The sequence below is a fragment of the Cotesia glomerata genome, linkage group LG2, assembly GCF_020080835.1.
Source record: "Cotesia glomerata isolate CgM1 linkage group LG2, MPM_Cglom_v2.3, whole genome shotgun sequence".
Classification (NCBI taxonomy): domain Eukaryota; kingdom Metazoa; phylum Arthropoda; class Insecta; order Hymenoptera; family Braconidae; genus Cotesia; species Cotesia glomerata.
Window position 1 is genome coordinate 11,629,696 of NC_058159.1, and position 20,610 is coordinate 11,650,305.

The 20,610-nt window shown below is 36.5% G+C and overlaps 1 protein-coding gene across 1 annotated transcript in view; it reads left to right on the forward strand.

Annotated features, from left to right (window-relative positions):
- LOC123258725 (Down syndrome cell adhesion molecule-like protein Dscam2) overlaps positions 1–20,610 on the forward strand; it is a gene marked incomplete in the record, with an annotated part of 496,366 nt that overhangs the window by 56,464 nt on the left and 419,292 nt on the right. Inside the window, 1 exon segment of the mRNA XM_044718910.1 lies at positions 2,937–3,101. Within this exon segment, the coding sequence (XP_044574845.1) occupies positions 2,937–3,101 (165 nt within the window).

Consider the following 20,610-nt stretch of genomic DNA (forward strand, 5'->3'; position numbering starts at 1 on the left):
GCGTCAATCGCTGCTTGTTGGGCACGTAGCCCGTTTCCACTCTTGTTTGTTTCCTGTAAATTACTCATACTTTTTTGATTTATCAGCGCATCGTACGGAGTGGAGCGGGTTGTCATAACTAGGAACGGGTATACCCTCGGAGATAGTACTCCTACTCCAGTTCCCTGAGGCCTAGTCGACACTTAGCCAGTCCCGGAATACACGGACGGACTAGACTCGCTCGGAGCGGTGAAGATTCCGATCTCTAGCACTCACTGCGTACTCCCTGATCAAGGCCCGAGGTGGCTGGCTCCTGATCTACTGCTGTAACTTACACCTCGGCACAGCAAGCTCACATCAGCCGTGGCCTGCGTCGTCGGAAACTACGACACAGGTTCCGGACACTCCCAGTGGGTTACAACAGAGAACGATCTTCTTCTTGCTAGGTAAGTTAGTGTGACTAACCCATTAAGGGGAGTTTTGTCCACGGGAGCGTATTTTATTTAGCTCCTACCCTCTGTACCTTGTCAACTAAGAGACTCAGTGTCATCCAAGGACAGCGAGCGTTCTCCCATCCACTCGGGGAGACGCGCCCGGTAGCAGTATCTCTTCTGCCCCGAGTGTGTGTGTGTGTGTGTGTGTGTGTGTGTGTGTGTGTGTGTGTGTGTGTGTGTGTGTGTGTAAACCTCTCATAACTTTCGAATGGCTTATCTGATTCGATCAAAATAAGCGACGTTCCAAAGAGTTCCATTGCCCTTAGATTTCTGATTCTAGTTCAAAGAATTTAAGTTTAATCTTTATTTAAGTCTATTTAAGTTTAATCTTTATTTAAATTTAAGTTTAGTTTAATCTAAAATTTAATCGGATGATTCGTTTGTGAGTTATCGTTGTCGAAAAAATTCAGAAAAAGTGAATTATACAAATTTTCAAAGAGCTCAAAAAAATCATGAGTGCAATTTTAAGCGCTTAGCTATGAAATCAGCGGGAAATCGCAGGAATGGCCTTTAGGGTGTAACGGGTGTTTATACCGCTCAATTGGCCCCTTAAATTAAATTAATTGAAACAACAGATAAACAAAATGAGTCTACATTAATAAATAAAAGGGCGCCACCAGGATTTTTATCTGCAGCTAATTCTCATAACCCACACAAATTTCCACACACATAACCCGCTCACACACACACTCTGATTTTACTTTACTTAATTTTATAAAAATTAATAACGAAATTTATTTCCAGAAAATTACTACATTAATTTTCTACTTAAAACGATTCAGTCATTAGCTAACAATTCAATTGTAAAATATTTTCTTAACTAATAATTTAATCTCCAAAAATCTAAACTAAAACCGACGCCTAAATTTATTCCAAATCAATCACGAGTTTAATACTCAACATTAAATCAATTTTAGGAACATTTGACGTCTAAATTTATTCCAATTTAACTCGTAATTTATTTCTTAAATAACAAAACAATTCTTATTAAAATCCATCCATTAATTTTAACTAACTAAAATTTCCGGAATTAATAATCCACGTTGTTAATTAATTTCTAAGGAATTTTTTAAGATGATGAACTCAAAATTATAAAAATAAATTTTCCAGAATTTAAGTTCAATATAAAAATAACCGCGTAAAATTTTCCGATTAAATAAATAATTTATGAACAATTTACCTCAATATAAAATAAACTAACGAAAAATTATCCACGGGTAAATCATTCTCAATCGTGCCAAAACTCAATAAATAATATGATGTTAAATAAATAATATTTTCTTCTAATAAATAATATTAAATAATAATAATTCAATTGTTCTTAATAATTCGTCATGTCAAAATAATTGCCAGGAATTTGCGCGCTCAAAATGGACGCCGGTATTCGTTAGTGTGTAGTTATCTTTGACCTTGGGTACACGTTAACTGCGTTGTAAAATTGCGACCGACGCTTGCCCGATCCGTGAGAAGACAATGGAACTTTCTCGAAGAATTTATTTCTCGGTTTTATTTTATTAAATTAAATAAATGCAACTAAACCGATTTTCCAGATGTTCAAGGTTGTTAATAATTAATCGAGTAAATTAATAAAATAAATTCTCACGACAATTAACACCGCAAGGTCCTTGAGCAGTCCTCGGGTATAAACCCCCTCGAGGTACGCTCAACGGCAACTAACGAATAAGATTTAATTGCAATAAAATAATTATTGAATTATTATTAAATAAATTATTAGTGAACAATTAATAACCCAAAAATAATTAATTAGAGGAGAAGTAAACCGAGTATAAAACCCCGCGGTCCACTCCTAGCCCACAAAGTAATTATTGATACCTTTATGAATAAACGACGATCTAACTTACTACTGGAGATTGAAGTCCTAGATGTTGTTGGCTTCTTACGTCTGGTAACTACTCCAAGGATTGGTTTTCTTTATTTCAGTGGCACACTGTCTGGCGGTTACACTACTTCTCCCTGTCACAATGCACGGCTCACCTACATAATAACCCCCAAAATACCCCCTCCTACTTTCTCTTTAGGCCCGAAGATTGAGGCGCACCAGTGCTAGTCGAATAGTTATCGATCTCTGGCAACTTATCGATGCAGGGTAATTTTACCCTGTTACAAGGGTCAACAGTTTTCCTAATTTTTATTTTATTTAAAAAAAAAATAAAAAGTTTACGGAGTAAATTAATTGAAAAATATCCACTTCGCATTTACTCTCAAATCGCTCTGCATTCACTCCGAAAACTTTTTACAGTGTATTCACAACAACGTTGGTTAACAACTTTATAAACAAACCGAGCCTATAGACTTATATAGCAGATATCGATTTTATCAGTTGCGATGCCAAAATTGTTATATAATGCATAGAAAATCTATTAACAGTTTTTGATATAGATATGTAATCATATACTTATATACTCGTAATTTATGTTTATAATTATTCATAACTTTTTGTAGTTGTGACTCAATCATATACAGTTGATGTAGAAGTAGTTGAAGGAGCATCACGGGGCTGTACAGCAATTCTGAGATGTCTTGTTCCAAGTCATGTAAAAGATCTTGTAAAAGTAGTATCCTGGTTACAAGAGCCAGCATTTCATATATATCCATCACTTCAAGGAGGTAATTTAATAAAATTCCATTTTTCTCAAATTGAAATTTTTGAGCAATAATGACAAAAGATATTGTACGTCATTCGACCGCTCAGTGATTATTTCGACAATCTCGATTTCACGACATTTCCTTTATAGTTTGTGACTAGAATTTACAAAAATGAGTGTAACTTAACGTTTTCAGCTTTACCTAAGACGTCAAATTTACACTCGTTTTCGTAAATTCGCGCCACAAACTTTAAGTTCATATCGTAACATCGATTTGTTAAATTCTCTTTATTTTTGTAACTGTTCGGTATCTAAATTTTGTTAGCTTTTTGAGTGTATGCAACAATTATTACATATGGGTCATTCCACCAAATAAGAACATTTTTACAGGGCGACCCTCGCGGATTATGTTTAAAATTTATGGAGGTGTTCTCTATAATAAGAAATAAATTCCCTTCAAGTTTCAGCCCTTATTATGCGGCGGTTCTGGAGTTATGATTTTTTGAAATTTTGAAAAAAAATTTTTTTTAACTTTATTATTAATTTTTCTGATGAGGAAAACTTTTTTATTAAAATCCACGAAAATTCTTATCTTGTAGGAAAAAGTCTCAGCTTTTGAATAAAAATATTTATTTTATCATAAACACATCAGAAGACCCTTTGAAATCCGATTAAAGTGGAAAAATTGATTTTTCTCGGTGTGCGGTGCAAGGTACATCCAATTTGATTTTTTTTTCTGAAAGATCAAAGTTTTTTTACACAAAATATATGGTTTTCACGATGTGCATATTTTTTGTTCAATCACAATGAAATTATACGTTATATCCACTGAGTGTTATACGATTATTCGGGATAGTTAAATAATTTTCTGTTAAATTTTTAAAATTTGTAACAATAATTACGCTCCAGCTGACAGTGGAGTGATCAATGGACACGTAATTTTGTCCAGGTCGCCCAATAATTGATAAAAAAAAAAAACTAAATAAACAAAAAAATGACTTGGGAGGTGACTCCGCCCCCCAAGCAACCCGCAGCTTTTCCTCAGGCTGGGTTAGTGCACGATTTTGGACGCCAGTTGTTCTTTTAACTAGGAAAACAGGTATTTCAGGGAAAGATAAATAATATACTAATATTAGGAAAGTAAGAAGGAAGTAATTTATGTAAATTAAATTATTAATAAATCAGCAATTATTAATAATAACAAATAAACTATTTATTAAAAAAAAAAACAGAAATTACTTCAACTAAGTCCAGAGCCGAATTCCTTAGCCGGATGAACTATATAACAATAATAATAATCTTGCCACATACAATTATTAATTATTAGTCTAAATCCTGAGTAGACCGTTTATTTACGACGACGTTGATTACAAAATAGAAATTATATCTGATAATATTGAACAGAGATATACCCGAAATCCTCGGTCGGGTTATATCGACAAAAGATAATAAAAATAAATAAATACTGGCTGACTCAAATAATTAATACCGACTTTTAAGGCCAATTTGTTCGCCAGGAGACAACGCAGTGCGTGGTTAATAAAATGGCTCAACTTGTGAGTACTCACCAAAAAAGAGAACTCGAACGAAGGTGCCAGATCCTTACACTTTGCGGGTTACCGCGAGTCTCTCGATTTTTATTTTACCAAAAATCCGAGACCTCGTGTCCGATCACGAGGGCCTCTCAAGTCGTTTACCAAAATTACTGATCCCTGTGCTCGCAATCGATACTTAAGGGAATTACCCGTGCGAGCAAGGGCTACGACTTGTTTCCAATAATCAATATACAATAAAATAATAAAATTATAAATATTCCAATACAATTTTCTGAAACAAATGTCAAAATTAATACTTAAGAACTAATAATAATAATAATAATAATACATAAATTGTCAAATATAAATAGTGACAAATGATTACAGTATACAAATTAATAATATTAATACAAAAATAGTAAAATTATGAGACACACCGAGTGTGGATCTGTTGCCAACACTAGGCGCAGGGAGGGACGCACACAGGAATAAAATTCGTGTGATAAATTTCAAACTGCTCGTTAAAAAATTGAATTTATACGATGCAGATGGCGCTCACAACTACGATTCCATTTTCTTATTTAGGATGTAATTTTCCAAAATTTGCGAGAAATTTTATTTATTTATTTATTTATTTAATTTTAATGCCAAGGCGTTAAGCCGAATGGCAAATTTTACATACAAAGATAATGTTCAAATAAGTACAATAAATTTTGAAGCATTGATAGAGTACATAAAACAGATTGCAATTAAAACAAGAGTGTAAATCCTAATTTCAGGATCTTCTTCTATGAATAATCTACGTAGAAACTTCGGTTCACCCGTCGTTATTAATTTGAAAAATAAACAAGCCAGATAATACAGTCTTCGTGATTTTATATTCAGCCAATTTAGTGAACGTCGATATGGTGTGATATGTTCATCACGTCTCAAATTATAAATGAATCGAATGGTACTATTTACTGATCTCTGTAATTTGCTTTCAAGTCTCTTAGATAAATCTACCAGCACAACTGAGCAATAATCAATAATAGGCAATATCGTGGCAGAGACAATTAACTTGCGCAAAGAAGGAGACAAGGTATTTTTCCTGCGCTTTAGGCTGTTTAATGAGGCAAAGATTTTTCGAGATACTTGCGAAATATGAAAATCCCAGGAAAGATTAGCAGATAGGTGGACCCCAAGATGCTTTGTGGTGTTTACATACGGTATGAGATTTCCATCAACGATAATTTGCGGAAGTACAATATTTGCAAGAGATTTTAACTTCCGATTGCTTCCTAAAATCATCACCTTAGTCTTTCGATAATTGATTACGAAACCCATATCACGTGACCAGTCTGCTACCGCTTGTGCATCAATAGTAAGACGGTGAGCTGCTTCATCTAGTTTGGAGATATTGAAATGCAGGTATGCCCATTTGTCATCAGCAAACAGGCCATGTTTGCAAAAACTTAGCCGTTTAACCACACCATTTATGACGATAAGAAATAATATTGGTCCCAAGACAGACCCTTGAGGCACACCCGACAGAAATACTGATTGGATTATGGAAACTCAACCAATTTATAAAAATTTATTGAATTAATTGGTTTGTAATATTACGTAACATTGTTAACTTTATTTCAGATTCCGATGACTTTATTGATACCTTAGCGACGCAACTTGAGAAACCTTAAAATCATGATATTATAGTGAAAATACAAAGTCGGTTTTTCTCTTATGCGAAATTAAATTTGAAGAGTGGCGAATTAGCGGTAGTTTTTGACTTTGCAGAAAACTGCGTTTGTTATGCAGGAAGCTGCCCACGGCTATCAGTGGAATAATGATCAAGCTGCTATATTTTCAATGCTGGTTTACTAAAACGAAAATGATACTATTAAGCATTTAGGCTTAGTTGGTATCTCAGATTGCCTTAAACATGACACAGTTTTGATTTATTTATTTCAAGAACAATTGATTTATTTTTTAAGAGAAAAATTTGCTGTTATTGAAAGGATTTTTTACTTCTCAGATGGAGCACCTCAGCAATTTAAAAATAAAAAAACATTTACTAATTTATGTTATTATTATGCTGACTTTAGAATCATCACTGAGTGGCATTTTTTTGCGACTGCCCATGGCAAAGGACCATGTGACGGGCTTTCAGGTTCAGTAAAACGACATACTGCTAGAGCTTCATTATAGAAGGAAAATAAAAAACACATACTTACACCACAAGATTTGCATTCCTGGGCAATCAAGAATTTTACAGGCGTTAATTTTATTTTTATAACGAATGATGATTATTACAACAAAAAAAAATGTGTTAGACGTACGATATTCTTCATCAAAAACGGTAAAGGGTACACAGACATTGCACACTTTTACCGATAAATGATGAAATTGGATATGCTTTTATTAAAACTGTATCAACATCTGAAAAAAGTTCAAAAATAAAAGTATTTTTATTATAAAGATTTTACGTTTAATTTAATTATGATTGAACAAAAAATATGAACATCGTGAAAACCATATTTTTTTTTGTAAAAAACTTTGATCTTTCAGAAAAAAAAATCAAATTGGATGTACCTTGCACCGCACACCGAGAAAAATCAATTTTTCCACTTTAATTGGATTTCAAAGGGTCTTCTGATGTGTTTATGATAAAATAGATATTTTTATTCAAAAGCTGAGAATTTTTTCCACAAGATAAGAATTTTCGTGGATTTTAATAAAAAAGTTTTCCTCATCAGAAAAATTAATAAAAAAGTTAAAAAAAAATTTTTTTCTAAATTTCAAAAAATCATAATTCCAGAACCACTGCATATTAAAGGCTGAAACTTGTAGGGAATTTGTTCCTTATTATAGAAAACACCTCCATAAATTTTAAACATAATCCGCGAGGGTCGCCCCATAAACATGTTTTTATTTGGTGGAATGACCCATATGCATAATATACTGTGCCAAATAAATCGAAAATTTTTATTTTTTCGGCCCCATATGCAAATTCCGTTGAGAGTTACGAAACAAAAATTGTGACAAAATTTGAACGCTTTATCTTAATTTTTCAGTTAGCGATCGCAAAAAAAAAGAATTTTTGCCAAAAAAAGTTTTTTTTCACTTATTTTTCGGTTATAGAAAATTCAATATACCAAATATGACAAAACCCTTGATATGGTTTTGTAGGAAATTAAATTCTCTACAAAGATGATTTTTTGTCGAATTTAAAAAATCAACAGCTTCGTTTTAATAGCTTATTAAATTACAATTTGTTCGATAATTTTTATTTTCAATTATTGATGAACACGTATTAAACTACTTCTTAACGAAAAGAACTGACTAATACAATTTTTCTAGGAATATTTATGATCTAAAAAAATAGTTTTTATGCTTTAATTGATTGTAGTATGGCACTATAAAAGTTAAAAATAATTTTATTAACAAAAATAATGAAGACAAAAAGATTAATTTTTTTGTAATTTTTTATTCATAAGTCTCATTGACTTAAAAATTATTCATGCTTCAAAATTAATAAAATATATCTTTTTCTGACATTTTTAACTTCCCGCTAAGAAAATCGGAGATTTTCAAAAATCGGGAAGTTATTGTTTTCACCCCGTTTTGCAAAAATCGAGTTTTCATCAGATCTCGACGTTTGAAGGTCATAGGAAGCTTCCCTGACTATCCCCGCGAGGTTGTCACGGTGTCTGTATGTATGTGTGTGTGTGTGTGTGTGTGTGGGTGTGTGTGTGTGTGTGTGTGTGTGTGTGTGTTTTTTTTTTATTTTTTTTTTTTTTATAGAGGAGGTAAAATACGTTTACGTATGCCAGAACTTGGTGTTGTTGCCAGGACTAGGTGTTGGTGCCTGGGTATGTCGGACTCAGAAGACAATATTATTTTGCAACAATACCGACTAAACATCCTCCTCTCTCGTTTCCCTATATATGTTACAGGGAAGACTGGATCAGGACCGCGTTAGCATTACTTCAATCCAGTCCACGTTGTGCCTCACGACACCTACTTCTTGTTATTACTGGTTTCTAATCCCTTTCTGCGATTTTTTCTTTCAAGAGACGCTGCACGTAGGCTACTACAGCTGCCCAGTTTTCTTCTTTTTTGATCATGCAGGTTACCAAGCTCTCAGGGAAGAGCGCGGTGCCCATTGTTTCTTCGGTGCAGATTCTATCGTCCTTCCATCGATCACACTCGAAAAACGTGTGCTCGGCGTTGTCAATTTTGTCTGGACAGTATTTGCACGTTGGTGTGCTGTGCAAACCCATCTTGAATAGATAGGCATTGAACTGCCCATGTCCCGTCAGTAGCTGGGTCAGAAAGAAGTCCGTGTCCCCGTGCTTCCGAGAAAGCCAGACGTTGATGTTTGGGATCAGTCGCGCTGTTCATCTGCCTGTCTCTCCCGACGTCCATCGGTCCTGCCACTCTTGCTGCGTTTCCGTTTTTATCCTCGTTCTTACCTCCTTCATGTTTTCGCCACCGATTTTAGCGTCGTAGAGTCTTGCTCTCTCGAGCGCTAATAGGTCGATGGGCGCAGCTCCCGCAATGACCAATACAGCCGCTTCGGAAACCGTGCGGTAGGCGCAGGCAACTCTGAGAGCGCATCGCCGCTGCACTGCTGCCATTTTCCGCCGATAGGTTTTCTGCTTTAATATATCTGCCCATATTTCCGCTCCATAAAGCAGTACCGAATGGACTGCTTCCAGAAGGACTCTCCTCTTTTTGGTTCTTGGTCCCATAGTATTCGTCATAATTCTTGCTAGGCTAGACACCGTCTTGCTGGCTTTCTGGCATGCACTATCGAGGTGTTCGCGGAAAGATAGTTTCTCGTCTATCATTACCCCCAGATAGCGCAGGGCCCTTGTTGACGTTAGCGTTATTCCTCCCATGTCCACAGCAAATGGTTTTGGGAACCATTTTTGGCGAGTCAGAACGACCATCTCGGTTTTGTGTTTTGCGAGTTTCAGGTGGTGTTTATCGAGCCAAGTCTCGACAGCATCAATGGTTTCCCAAACGAGTAGTTCGGCCTCCTCTACGCTGTCTACTATTATCGTGGCTGCGACGTCATCTGCAAAGCCCGTTAGCTCCACTTGCTTTGGCAACGGGATTTCCAGAAGCTCGTCGTAGTCCCCGTTCCATAGATCGGGCCCCATTATTGAGCCTTGCGGCGCGCCAGCCGTTATGGCGTATTCTTGTGGACCTTCCGTGGTTTCTGCTATCAGCTTTCTCTCGTCAAGGTAGTTGTCGACAAGTGCCAGATTCTCCGGCTCCACGTCAAATCTGTGCTCCAGGGCGTCCAAAATATCTCTCCAATTTGCGCTGTTAAAGACATTTCTAATGTCTAGCGTGAGGACAAGACACACCTTGCGGGCTTTGAGGCTACCAGTCCATGCTTCTCTCGCTGTCACTACGACTTTCTGGATCGCGCCGACTGTTGAACGTCCTTTCCGGAAGCCGTGTTGGTTTGCGGCAAAACCTCCAGCACGGTCTATGTCGTTGCGAAGTCTCCCTTGTATGAGCTTCTCAAGCAGTTTTCCAGCAATGTCCAGCATACAGAGTGGTCTAAACGACGAAGGTGTTATGGGGGTTCCCTTACCTTTGTCTAAGAGAACCAATCTCTGCCGTTTCCAGACCACGGGAAACGTGCCAGTTGCCAAGCATGCGTTGTAGGTGTTCAGGAGTATGTCTGGGTATTCCAGGGCTACAGTTTTGATCACCGATGCCGGGATGCCATCAGGTCCAGGTGCCTTTCCTGTTTTGAGTGACTTGGCCGCGTCTTGTAATTCCTTAGTTGTGAAGGGTGTTACTTCGCTGTTCTTAGTGTAGTGTTTCTTCTCCCGCGGTGGGTGTTTGGGGAAAAGCTCCGTTACAATGCTCTCCATCAAGGCAGGAGATTTCGGCGCCTCTGGTGAAGCCTTTCCAAGTCGTTTGGCGACAATTTGGTAGGCTTTACCCCAGAGGTCATTGTCGAGATCGTTGCAGATCTCTTTCCACAGTTTCGCTTTACTTGCTTTAATGGCTCGGTTTAGCGTCTTTTCGGCCTGCTTGTACTTTTTTGAATACAAGTCCTGGCTTGGGGAGCGTTTCGTAGCTCTCGTTGCTCGGCGACGTAGCTGATGGCATATTTTGCGAAGTTCTGCTATGTCCGCTGAACACCAGTACGCCGGCCTGTGGAAGCTCTGGTTTTTCAGCCGCGGCATAGAGGCGTCACATGCGGCAGTAATTTCTTTCATCGTGTTTAGCACTGCCTTTTCCGTCTCGCTGCAGGTATCCGGTGTCGGGTTGTGCTGGAGGATAAACCAGCTTCGTGCGAGTGAAGCTTGCAATGCCTCTGGATCAAGCCTTTTGGCACTCCACTTCCGCTTAGAAACGTCGCGTTGTGAAACCGGAGCAAATGCCAATCCAACGCTGAATGTCACAAACTGGTGATCACTGCCACTGTATTCTTCGGATACTTTCCAGTCTTCAATCATGTTGGCAGTTCTTGGAGTCGCCAATGAGATGTCGAGGATGGATTCTTGGTACCCTGGTCTTCTAAAGGTCGTGGTGCTCCCGGTGTTCAGCACTATGAGGTCGAGTCTAGCCACGACGTCAGCGACCTCGTTACCTCTGGTGTCGGAGAAAGCAGCGCCCCACTCAGCCGATTTAGCGTTGAAGTCTCCGACTACGATAACTTCGCCGTCGAACTTAGTGACCGCATCTTCTATATTTGCGAGTTTCTGTCGGAACACACTAATCCCTTCGTTAGGTGAGAGATAGATGCTCATGAAGTAGGTTGTGGGGGTTTGAATCCAGACAAAACCTGCTCCACCTCCGCTGTTGTTGACGGTAACGTTCTTTGTGTTCACAATCCAAGTTGCTGCCGTGCCCGTTTCGTCTGCGAACCATGTTTTACCTTCGATGTTTAGATATTGCTCGCAGATAAAGCAGACGTCAATTTTATCTTCGAAAACACGCTGGCGCAGCAGGTTTTGCGCCAAGGCGCACCTATTCAGGTTGCCTTGTAGTATGCGTGTCATTTCTGACCTTTCATGGCTTCTGCAAGTGCTTTGTGGAATGCCTTACACGCTCCAGTGCCAGAAATATGGCATAGACTATCCTGGGCATCTTTGTCCGAAGCACAAAGGAAGCATTTTAACTTCTCCGTGCAGTTTACGGCCTTGTGGTTCTCTCCGCCACATTTGTAGCAGCACCTGCTTCTGTCTGGTCCCGCACACTGACGTGTTTGGTGTCCATAACCAAGACATTTAAAACAACGTGTTACTTTTACTACTGGGCGTATACGACAGTTCACCAAACCGATCCGTATACGGGCCTTGTCAAGGGCCTTAATCGCACTGGGCTCGTCTAGTCCGCAGAAGGCTGCCCGATTACCTCGTGGTGTGGGTTTTGTCAAATTTACCCGTTTGACCTCCAGGTTGTCAGTGAATTCACGTTTGAGTGCTTCACGGACTTCGCTCTCGGTAGAGATTTCATCTAAGTCGAGGATCTCGATCGTTGTTGTTGGTGTTAGCGTCTTGACTGTGCCGATGTTTGCAGTGGCTGCCCTTACTGCATCGGTGAATGCCTTGCTGTCTTCGGTCTTTCGAGCCATTTCAAGGAGAACGCCTCCGTGTTTCGTCTTTTTAATAGACCTTATGTCTACGCCCGTCTCGACAGGGCTTACCTTGGCCTTGATTTCCTTCAGGAGATCAGCGTATGTTCGCCCTTCAGCTGGTTGGACTAGGACAGCTTTAGTTCTTGTCTTCTTCCTCCTTGGTTTCTTGGAGCCACCGCTGTTTGGCTGGTCTTGGGCTGTAGCAGTTTGAGTCACTGGCTCCTGTTCTTTCTTTTTCTTGTTTTGCCGAGTCACTTTGGTCCAGGTATCATCCCGGGCTGTCTTTTTCTGTGCTGGCTGGTCAATATCTGAGGAAGGGCTGGGCGTGGACAGCGGCCTCTTCTTGTTGCTATCTCGTGGCTGTGGTAATTTCTTAGGAGTGGTCAGAGGTGGCTGTGATTTTTTGTTCAGACTCGGAGATGTTTGAGTCGTTGACGCCGACTTCGTTGGTGATTTGTTGGCCAGCCTATATGCCGTACTAATAGGCGAAACCAATTTTCTGATCTCATGGTGGAGATTCTTTTTGTCTTTTATAAAGTCGGCTAACTCATCAATCTTGTTGCCGAGCCTCTCCATTGGTGACTGTTGGCCGGTGACGGTCGGTAGAGAGTTCATTCTTCCTCGGTGGGTTTGATTAGTGGCAGGAGCAAAAGGTCCTCCACTTTTTGAAGGAATGTTGCTCAGCTGTCCGTTCTCTGCCATCTGGGCTGATTTCGTACTCCCTGTAACCTTGCTAGCATTGCTAGACAGCAGAGCCATGGGGTCTACTCCACTGTTCAAACGGTCGCTTGATAACGACGAGTTTAGGCCCGTTTGCACGCCTTCCCTCACCGGCACTGAGGTATCCATCCTCTGTACTGTAAACGATGTTTGAAAATCTTCTGACATTTCCATATCATTTTTGCTAGGTTTTGGTCCACCCCGAGTATTCTGTTTCCTCGGTACCCGACGCATCTGACGTGCAGATATGCCGGGCATTCCCCTATTCGCCACCTGAGGAGGCGCCCGATGCGGGACCCAGCAAGCCCGACACGAGGTGTGTGTGTGTGTGTATGTGTGTGTGTGTGTGTGTGAAAGTATGTGAACCGCTTATAACTTTTGAACGGCTTAACCGATTTCATCGCGGTTGGTGCCATTCGAAAGAGCTTGACCAAACTTAGATTTTGAAAACTATTTGGACCGATTCAGATCAGTAGATTTTGAGAAATCTTAAAAAAACTGAAAAAAAAAATTTTTTTCAAATGTGGTTTTTTTGGAATAACTTTTAAACGGCTTGATGGTTCAATTCTAAAAACTAAGCAATTCTTAACCTTAAAAAACCACATCGATCGCCACCAGTCCGGTCAAAATCGGTTGATTCGTTCGAGAGATATCGTGAACGAAAGAAAACCGAAAAAAGTGTTTTTTCGGAATAACTCCGAAATTCCTAGCGCGATCAATTCAAAATTTGAGTTTCTTTGTGAGGCTTGAAAAACTGCGTCGAATGCTTCTAACTGCGTAAAAATCGGTTTATTCATTGAAAAGTTATTGTGGTTTAAAAATTCAAAAAATAGTGTCTTATCAAATCTCTATCAGACTTTTGAGCTTGAAGAGCTTTAAAGGATAGGAAAGCAATCTCTTTGAGCTCGGAGAGCTCAAAATAACCCATAAATTGTATTTTTGAGCTCGAAGAGCTCAAAAACGTCATTGGTGCAATTTTAAGCGCCTAAGTATGGAATTAGCGGGAAGTTGCAGGGATGGCCTTCAGGGTCAACCGTTTTCCTAATTTTTATTCGTCAACGGATTTTTCTATAGCGCTCATAACTCAAAACAGCAGTTGTAGTCCAGTCAACAAGTGCCTTTTCGGTTAACTTTTTTCGGCAGTCTCCGACAATTATTATTGAGGTCTCATTCAATTCGGAATGGCAACTAGATAATTTTTGAAAAAAATTAAGTTCCGCTTGTAAAAATTGCAAAAGTTCTTGACAATTAACTGAAAAAAAACGGAGTTTAGTTTTTTGAAAATATTTCAAAAACTAATGAAGATTTATTTATTTATCTATTTCTTATATTAAGACCCAACAGCTCAATGCCATTAACAGGGTCACTTTATACAAAGCTTAGATACAGAATAGCGGCTATGTTTTACAAGTTATCATATATTTATATACTCTAAATTATAATACAATAGAAAAATAGTTAGTTTTTATTGCCATACACTTGTATATTACTTATTATACTACAAGATATATTTGGTAATACAAAACATTTCATAAAAAAAAAAAAAAAAAAAAAAAACCTGATAATTTCTTAATTAGTAATAATTATCGCTGCGTTGTGATAACAGTATGGATGCAAGAGAGCTCATGGATAATGGTTGATTATAACCTAATAAATCTAATAAGCAATCATTGCTACATAATAGGCGGTTACAAATATTTGTAAGTCTGTACAATGTTGCGGCTTGAGTCCAATTAGTTTTGACTACAGGTCCTTCAAATAATTGCGTGAATCTAGTAAAACCTGTGGGAACAAAAAAGGGTAGTAGAGCTAAAAATTGAGAGCAATCTGTATCATTCCGACATAGGTTCTTCAACCAGAGAATCGAGGCACAGATTCTACGTTCCTCCAGGGTGAGCATATTTACATTCCTGCAAAGTTCATAATAATCAGTACCAGTAACTGTATATTGGCCACTAATTTTATATGATAGATATTTTAGGAATCTACGCTGTATTCTTTCAAGGCTTAATATCTGTTTTTTAAGAATAGGTGACCAAATTACTGATGCATATTCTAGCTTGGGGTGAACAAGCGCATTGTATAATGCTCTGACTGTATTTGCATTTTTCATAGTTTTAGTTGCCCTTATAACAAACCCTAGAGCTCTAAATGCGGATAAAATTATTGCCATGTAATGCTCAGTGAAAGTCAAGCGTGAATCAAAAATTACTCCCAAATTCCTACATTTGTTCACACGCTCAAGCAAGATTCCATTAATCTCATATGGAAAATGAATTTCAGTACTGTATCGATTGAATGTGATTATTTTACACTTTGACTCATTCAGAAATAGCTTATTCATTCTACACCAAGTAGCTAGCGCTTCGAGATTTCTCTGCAGATACAGACAGTCAGACCAGGAGCGTATACGGAGAGCATTTGGCATCGTCTGCAAATAACTCAAAAAAGCATGATATAAAATCAGCCAGGGGATTGATAAAGATTAAAAACAGTAGTGGTCCAAGATTGGAACCTTGTGGGACACCTGATGTAGATATATAAGGTCTAGATCGGTAGCCTTTAAACACAACATGATTTACCCGATTCATGAGATACGAATTAAGCAGGTTCATCAGCCAGTTAGGTAGCCCAAGGCCTCTTTATTAAATTTAAAAAAAGATTCAAGAATAGCCCGACTAGAAATTACTTTGGGATTACCCAGCGTATACATCTGGACCTGATTAGGTCCCGAAGAGGCACGCCCGATTGGGAAATCCCTATTAGGGCCTAATTAGCCCCCAATCGGGCAATTCCAACATAAAAATAAAAATTTTTATTCAGTTTTTCCCGATAGGGCCCTGCGTGGGACCTAAATAGGAAATCCCAATGCAAAAATGAGTAGTTTCATTCAGTTTTTCCCAATAGGGCCCTGTGTGGGTCCTAAATGGGAAATCCCAACGTAAAAAAAACAATTTCTAAATTTTCCCCAGTGGGATCTAAGAGGGATAACCCAACGAAAAATAATCATAAAATTGCTAAGTTTTTTCGAGTGGGATCGGTGTGGGACCGAAGAGGATTTTCCCAACGTCATGTAAATAAGGCATCGATGGGTTTTCCTAACTGGGCTCGTAGTAGTATCCAATTGGGATAACCCAACCTGAGAGTAGATGCATGAAGAAATAATCTTTAAATTTAGACAATCGTTTATTTATATAAGAAATCAATCACCCAAAGATCTGTGAGCTTATATTATTAGCATATATTAATTGTAAATTAATTAGAAATAAAAATAAAAATTAGCCGATAAGTATAGAAAAGAATTAGGAAAAAAAATCATCTAACATTGTTAAATAAAAACTACAAAATTTAGCTTCATCAAATTTTACATAACCTTATATTTTGAAAAATTCAATTTTACGAGATTAAAAATACATTGTAAAAAATCGGGATGGATTCGGAGTAAATCTTAATCCAAATTAAAATTTAATCTCATTACTCGGAGTTTTGGAGTAAAGTAATTAAACAATTCGCGTGTAGAGTGAATCCGAAGTTTTTTTAGCGGAGTTATTCTAGATTAATTTGGGATCAATTCCAGATAAAATTCAAGTACTCCACAGAAAAAAAAGGTTCACTTGAGTCAAGAAAATATTTTTCTTCCTAATTATTTTCTTGAGCAAAAAAAAAATTTTTTTTGGCATAAGAAATTTCACTTATTCCAATAAAATTAATTTTCTTGCTTATTAAAGAAATAAGTATCTTGATCCAAGAAAATTTATTTAAGTTAAGAAAATCTTATTGTTTTGAGAAAATTCAGCCTCTTGCTCGAAAAAATTTAGATCTTGATAGAAGTAAATTTTCTTATCTTGAGAAAATTTCTCTCTTGCACCAAAAAATTAAATATCTCGATAGAAGCAAATATTCATTAATATTTTTATTGATCAACATGTCAAATGGGAAGATCAAATAATATTGAATCATTTTTTTTTATTCAAAATGTATAATTGCTCGCTAAAATAATACAAAATCGGTATCAAATATTTAAGAGAAAAATTTTCTCAAGGTGAGAAAATTTTTTTCTCAGCTGAAGTAGGTGGCGCTGCTTCCCTAAAGTATCTAAAAATCTTGATCAAATATAAAAATTTATTGTATCAAGTATTTATGATAAGTTGAATTAAGAAAAAACTACTTCCACCAAGAATAAAATTTCAAGAAAAATTTTTACTTCGACCAACACAACTTCGGTCTTCCTTCAGGCATCCGAAAATTTTCTTAAACCAAGAATTTTGCTCTTCAGTAAAGGAATTTTCCTTTTTGTGTCAGTTTTTAGAATGAAATATATTTTGATGTTGCTGAAACAAGATTCATACTCAGAATTTTTACTTCTTAGTATAAAAAAAACTTTTAATTGAAGATAAATTTTATTGTCAGTATGTAAAAATTCAATTTTTGAAAAATATCCAACTTTTGACGATTCACATTTGCAAAAGAATTTATATTGTAAAGCAATTAAACTTTTTCATAATTAAATTTTTATCCATACAATAAAATTTTAAAAAATAACTTGCATTTCAAAAAAATTTTAATTTTCAAAAAAAAATTTTTTGTGTTAGTATAAGGGGGATTTCAAATTAAATCGGACAGTTATAAAGAATTTTATTTTTTATTTTTAAAATTTTTTTACATTTTTCGGTAAATTTTTTTTTTTTATTTTTCAATTTTTCATTTAATTTATACAAAAATTGTATTTTCACGTCAGTAAAGTGGATAAATATAAAAAAAAAAAAACAATTTCTTAAAGCTTGAGCATAACATGAATAATGTCTCAGTCAACCGGTAAAGTTCATGTATACAAGATAGGAACTTTCCTCATCAGCACTCCCGCTTGGACCAGCGGTAACGTCAAGGACTGAGGACCCAGAGGACGCAAGTTCGAGCCCAACTCACGACAAGGAGTTTTTCGATCAACGATTTCATTTCAATTCAAATTAAATTTACTAATGGGGTCTAATATAATATGAGTATCTGATCCTAAATTATTTTTAATCTTTTCGAAAATCATGATATTTTTGGAGTTTACTCCTTAAGAAACGATTTGAGTTATAAGGCCCGGTACGGAAATTTTATGAGGAGTAAAATCAAGTGTAACACGAAAAGTTGAGGTGTTACGTAGAAAGAGACAAACATATATATATATATATATATGTATATATATATATATATATATATATATGTATGTATATATATATATATATATATATATACATACATATATATATATATATATATATATATACATACATATATATATGTAGGATTGAACGTGTAAAAGAATGAGATGGAATACATTACACAGCGTATCTCATTCTCGGGGTCTCCTCTTTGCGCTATACTTCGTAGTCTCACTGTATAGTTCACTACCTCCAGTCTGAGAGTTGAATGTGTGCGTATGTTTGTACGTGTGTGTTGCGCGCCTGCGTGTTACGAAGTTATGCCACAACTTGTATACTGCTGCCGAGTACAGGGTATGCATGCTGTATAATAAATGCATATAGTAGCATTTATTGTATACATCTATATACAACGTACATAAACAGCAACCTAACCATCAAGTTTTAATGTTTTGATTTTAAAGTTTTCTTGTACTTCTATGCATTGATACGTGTATTTTTATGTACTATTAAACAAATCATCAAGTGATTAAAGTTGAAAAAATATTTGAAAATATGCAAGAAATTGATTTAGATGATAATGAAGAAGAATCCAAAAAACACATGGATGCGGTTAAGTGGTAAGCTTATCGTTTACATTTATGAATAATATACATTTTAAATACGAACAGCTAGATCTTTTATTTAGTGTTTTTATTATTTTCAATTAATTGATTAAATATATTTTATATTTATATAATATTTTATAATACTTATATTAAATTATTACGACCCATTTCTATTTTTGAATTTAAATATGTTCGAATTTGTTCATTCACAGTCCTGAAACCAGCTCGTTATTACCGTCAGCTCTGAAAAAATCAAAAACTCCGGCAGAGCGACAGCGAGAGTATAGGCTTCGACGAAAGCACAAAATATCAAACGATGTTGAACAAGGAAATCGAAGAGAAAATCTTAAAAGAAAAAATCAAAATCAGCAAAAAATTAGAGATCAAAAGCGAATTATAAAAAAAAAACAAAAATATCGATAAGCCAGCTAAAAAGTCCAGAGCAGATTATCAGCGAGAATACAGGTTGAGGAAAAAAAATATCAACGTAGATTTGAACTCTGATCTCGCAGAAGTCATACCAAGACAAGAAGCAGGTTCTTCCAGGTACTTGGCACCCTCAACTACGGCGCAGTCAACGCAATTAAGTCATGATGCAGGACCTATAATTATACAGCATGAAGTAATTATTGAGACTGAACGATTACCTACTATGAAACAAAAAAAGAGCACACTAGAACAGCTTGAAAATGTTCATAAAATTCCAAAATTGAAAAGAATACAACATACATCAAGAGACAATAACTTTGATGAAATTCTTCAGCTTTCAAGTCTACTTGAACTAACCCCTCGTTTGCCGAATAATGAAATAGAACAGACACAAAATCAGCCTGACGAAAATGTCGAAATTTTTGAACCGATGCAACCGCAAGACTTTTCTGATGATGATGATTGCGAATATTTGGAGTCAGCTTTTGAGCGTGAATATATTAGAAATGAAGATGGTATTATCGCCGATGAAGAATCAATACCTGGGAATGATTCTAATCATTTATATTTCGGCTATCGCTCGCATCAACCAGCACATAAGCTATTTAGAAAAATTTTCATGGAAAATTCTTTTGGTCACGTCTGTAATATTTGTGATCGCCTGTGGTTTTTGCAAGATCTGAAAAGTGGATCAACTGATGCAGAAAATCTATTAAAACAGATCACGGTATGTTAAAGCTGTATTTTATAATTTACATTTGTCCGATTTTTTACTAAATCTTGTCATGTGATATTTTTCAGACTTTCACAAATGTTATGGAAGTCATGATGTGCAAAACTTGCAAGGCCAGTGTCACGAAAGGCAATATTCTGTGCTTAGCGACCTATAACGGTTTCAGATATCCAAAGAGACCAGCAAATTTGCTGGATTTAGACATTATTGCTGAGAGACTTATTTCACCAAGGCTTCCGTTCATGCAGATACGTAGATTACGTCATTTTAATGGTCAATTCGGAATAACTGGACAAATAATTAATGTACCTGTGTCGGTTGATAATATGATAAGACTTTTACCCAGACCACTTGATGGACAAGAAGAAGACTTTTGTATAAATGTTCACATCAAAAAGAAACTTATACATAAAATTAGTTATCTTCATGGACTAGTTAAAATATCTGTCATCAAACAATGGTTGACATATCTAGTTCAGACACCTTTATATAAACATTTTAAAATCCAAGTAGATGATGCCTGGTTCACAACCAATAATAACAGGTTTGTAATTGATTACACAGGTAGAGAGGAATCAAACTATGATAATAATGGACAAGTACATATTTCTTCTGAAACAGCAGATCTCATACATATTGATGAGTTAAGTGAACATGTCGCGATTGATGAAAGTCTCACAGCTCAACAGCAAACTCTTATGTGGAGTGAGGATAAATTCTTACACATTGCTCCAGGTGAAAATAAAGTTCCAGAGAGTTTATTAT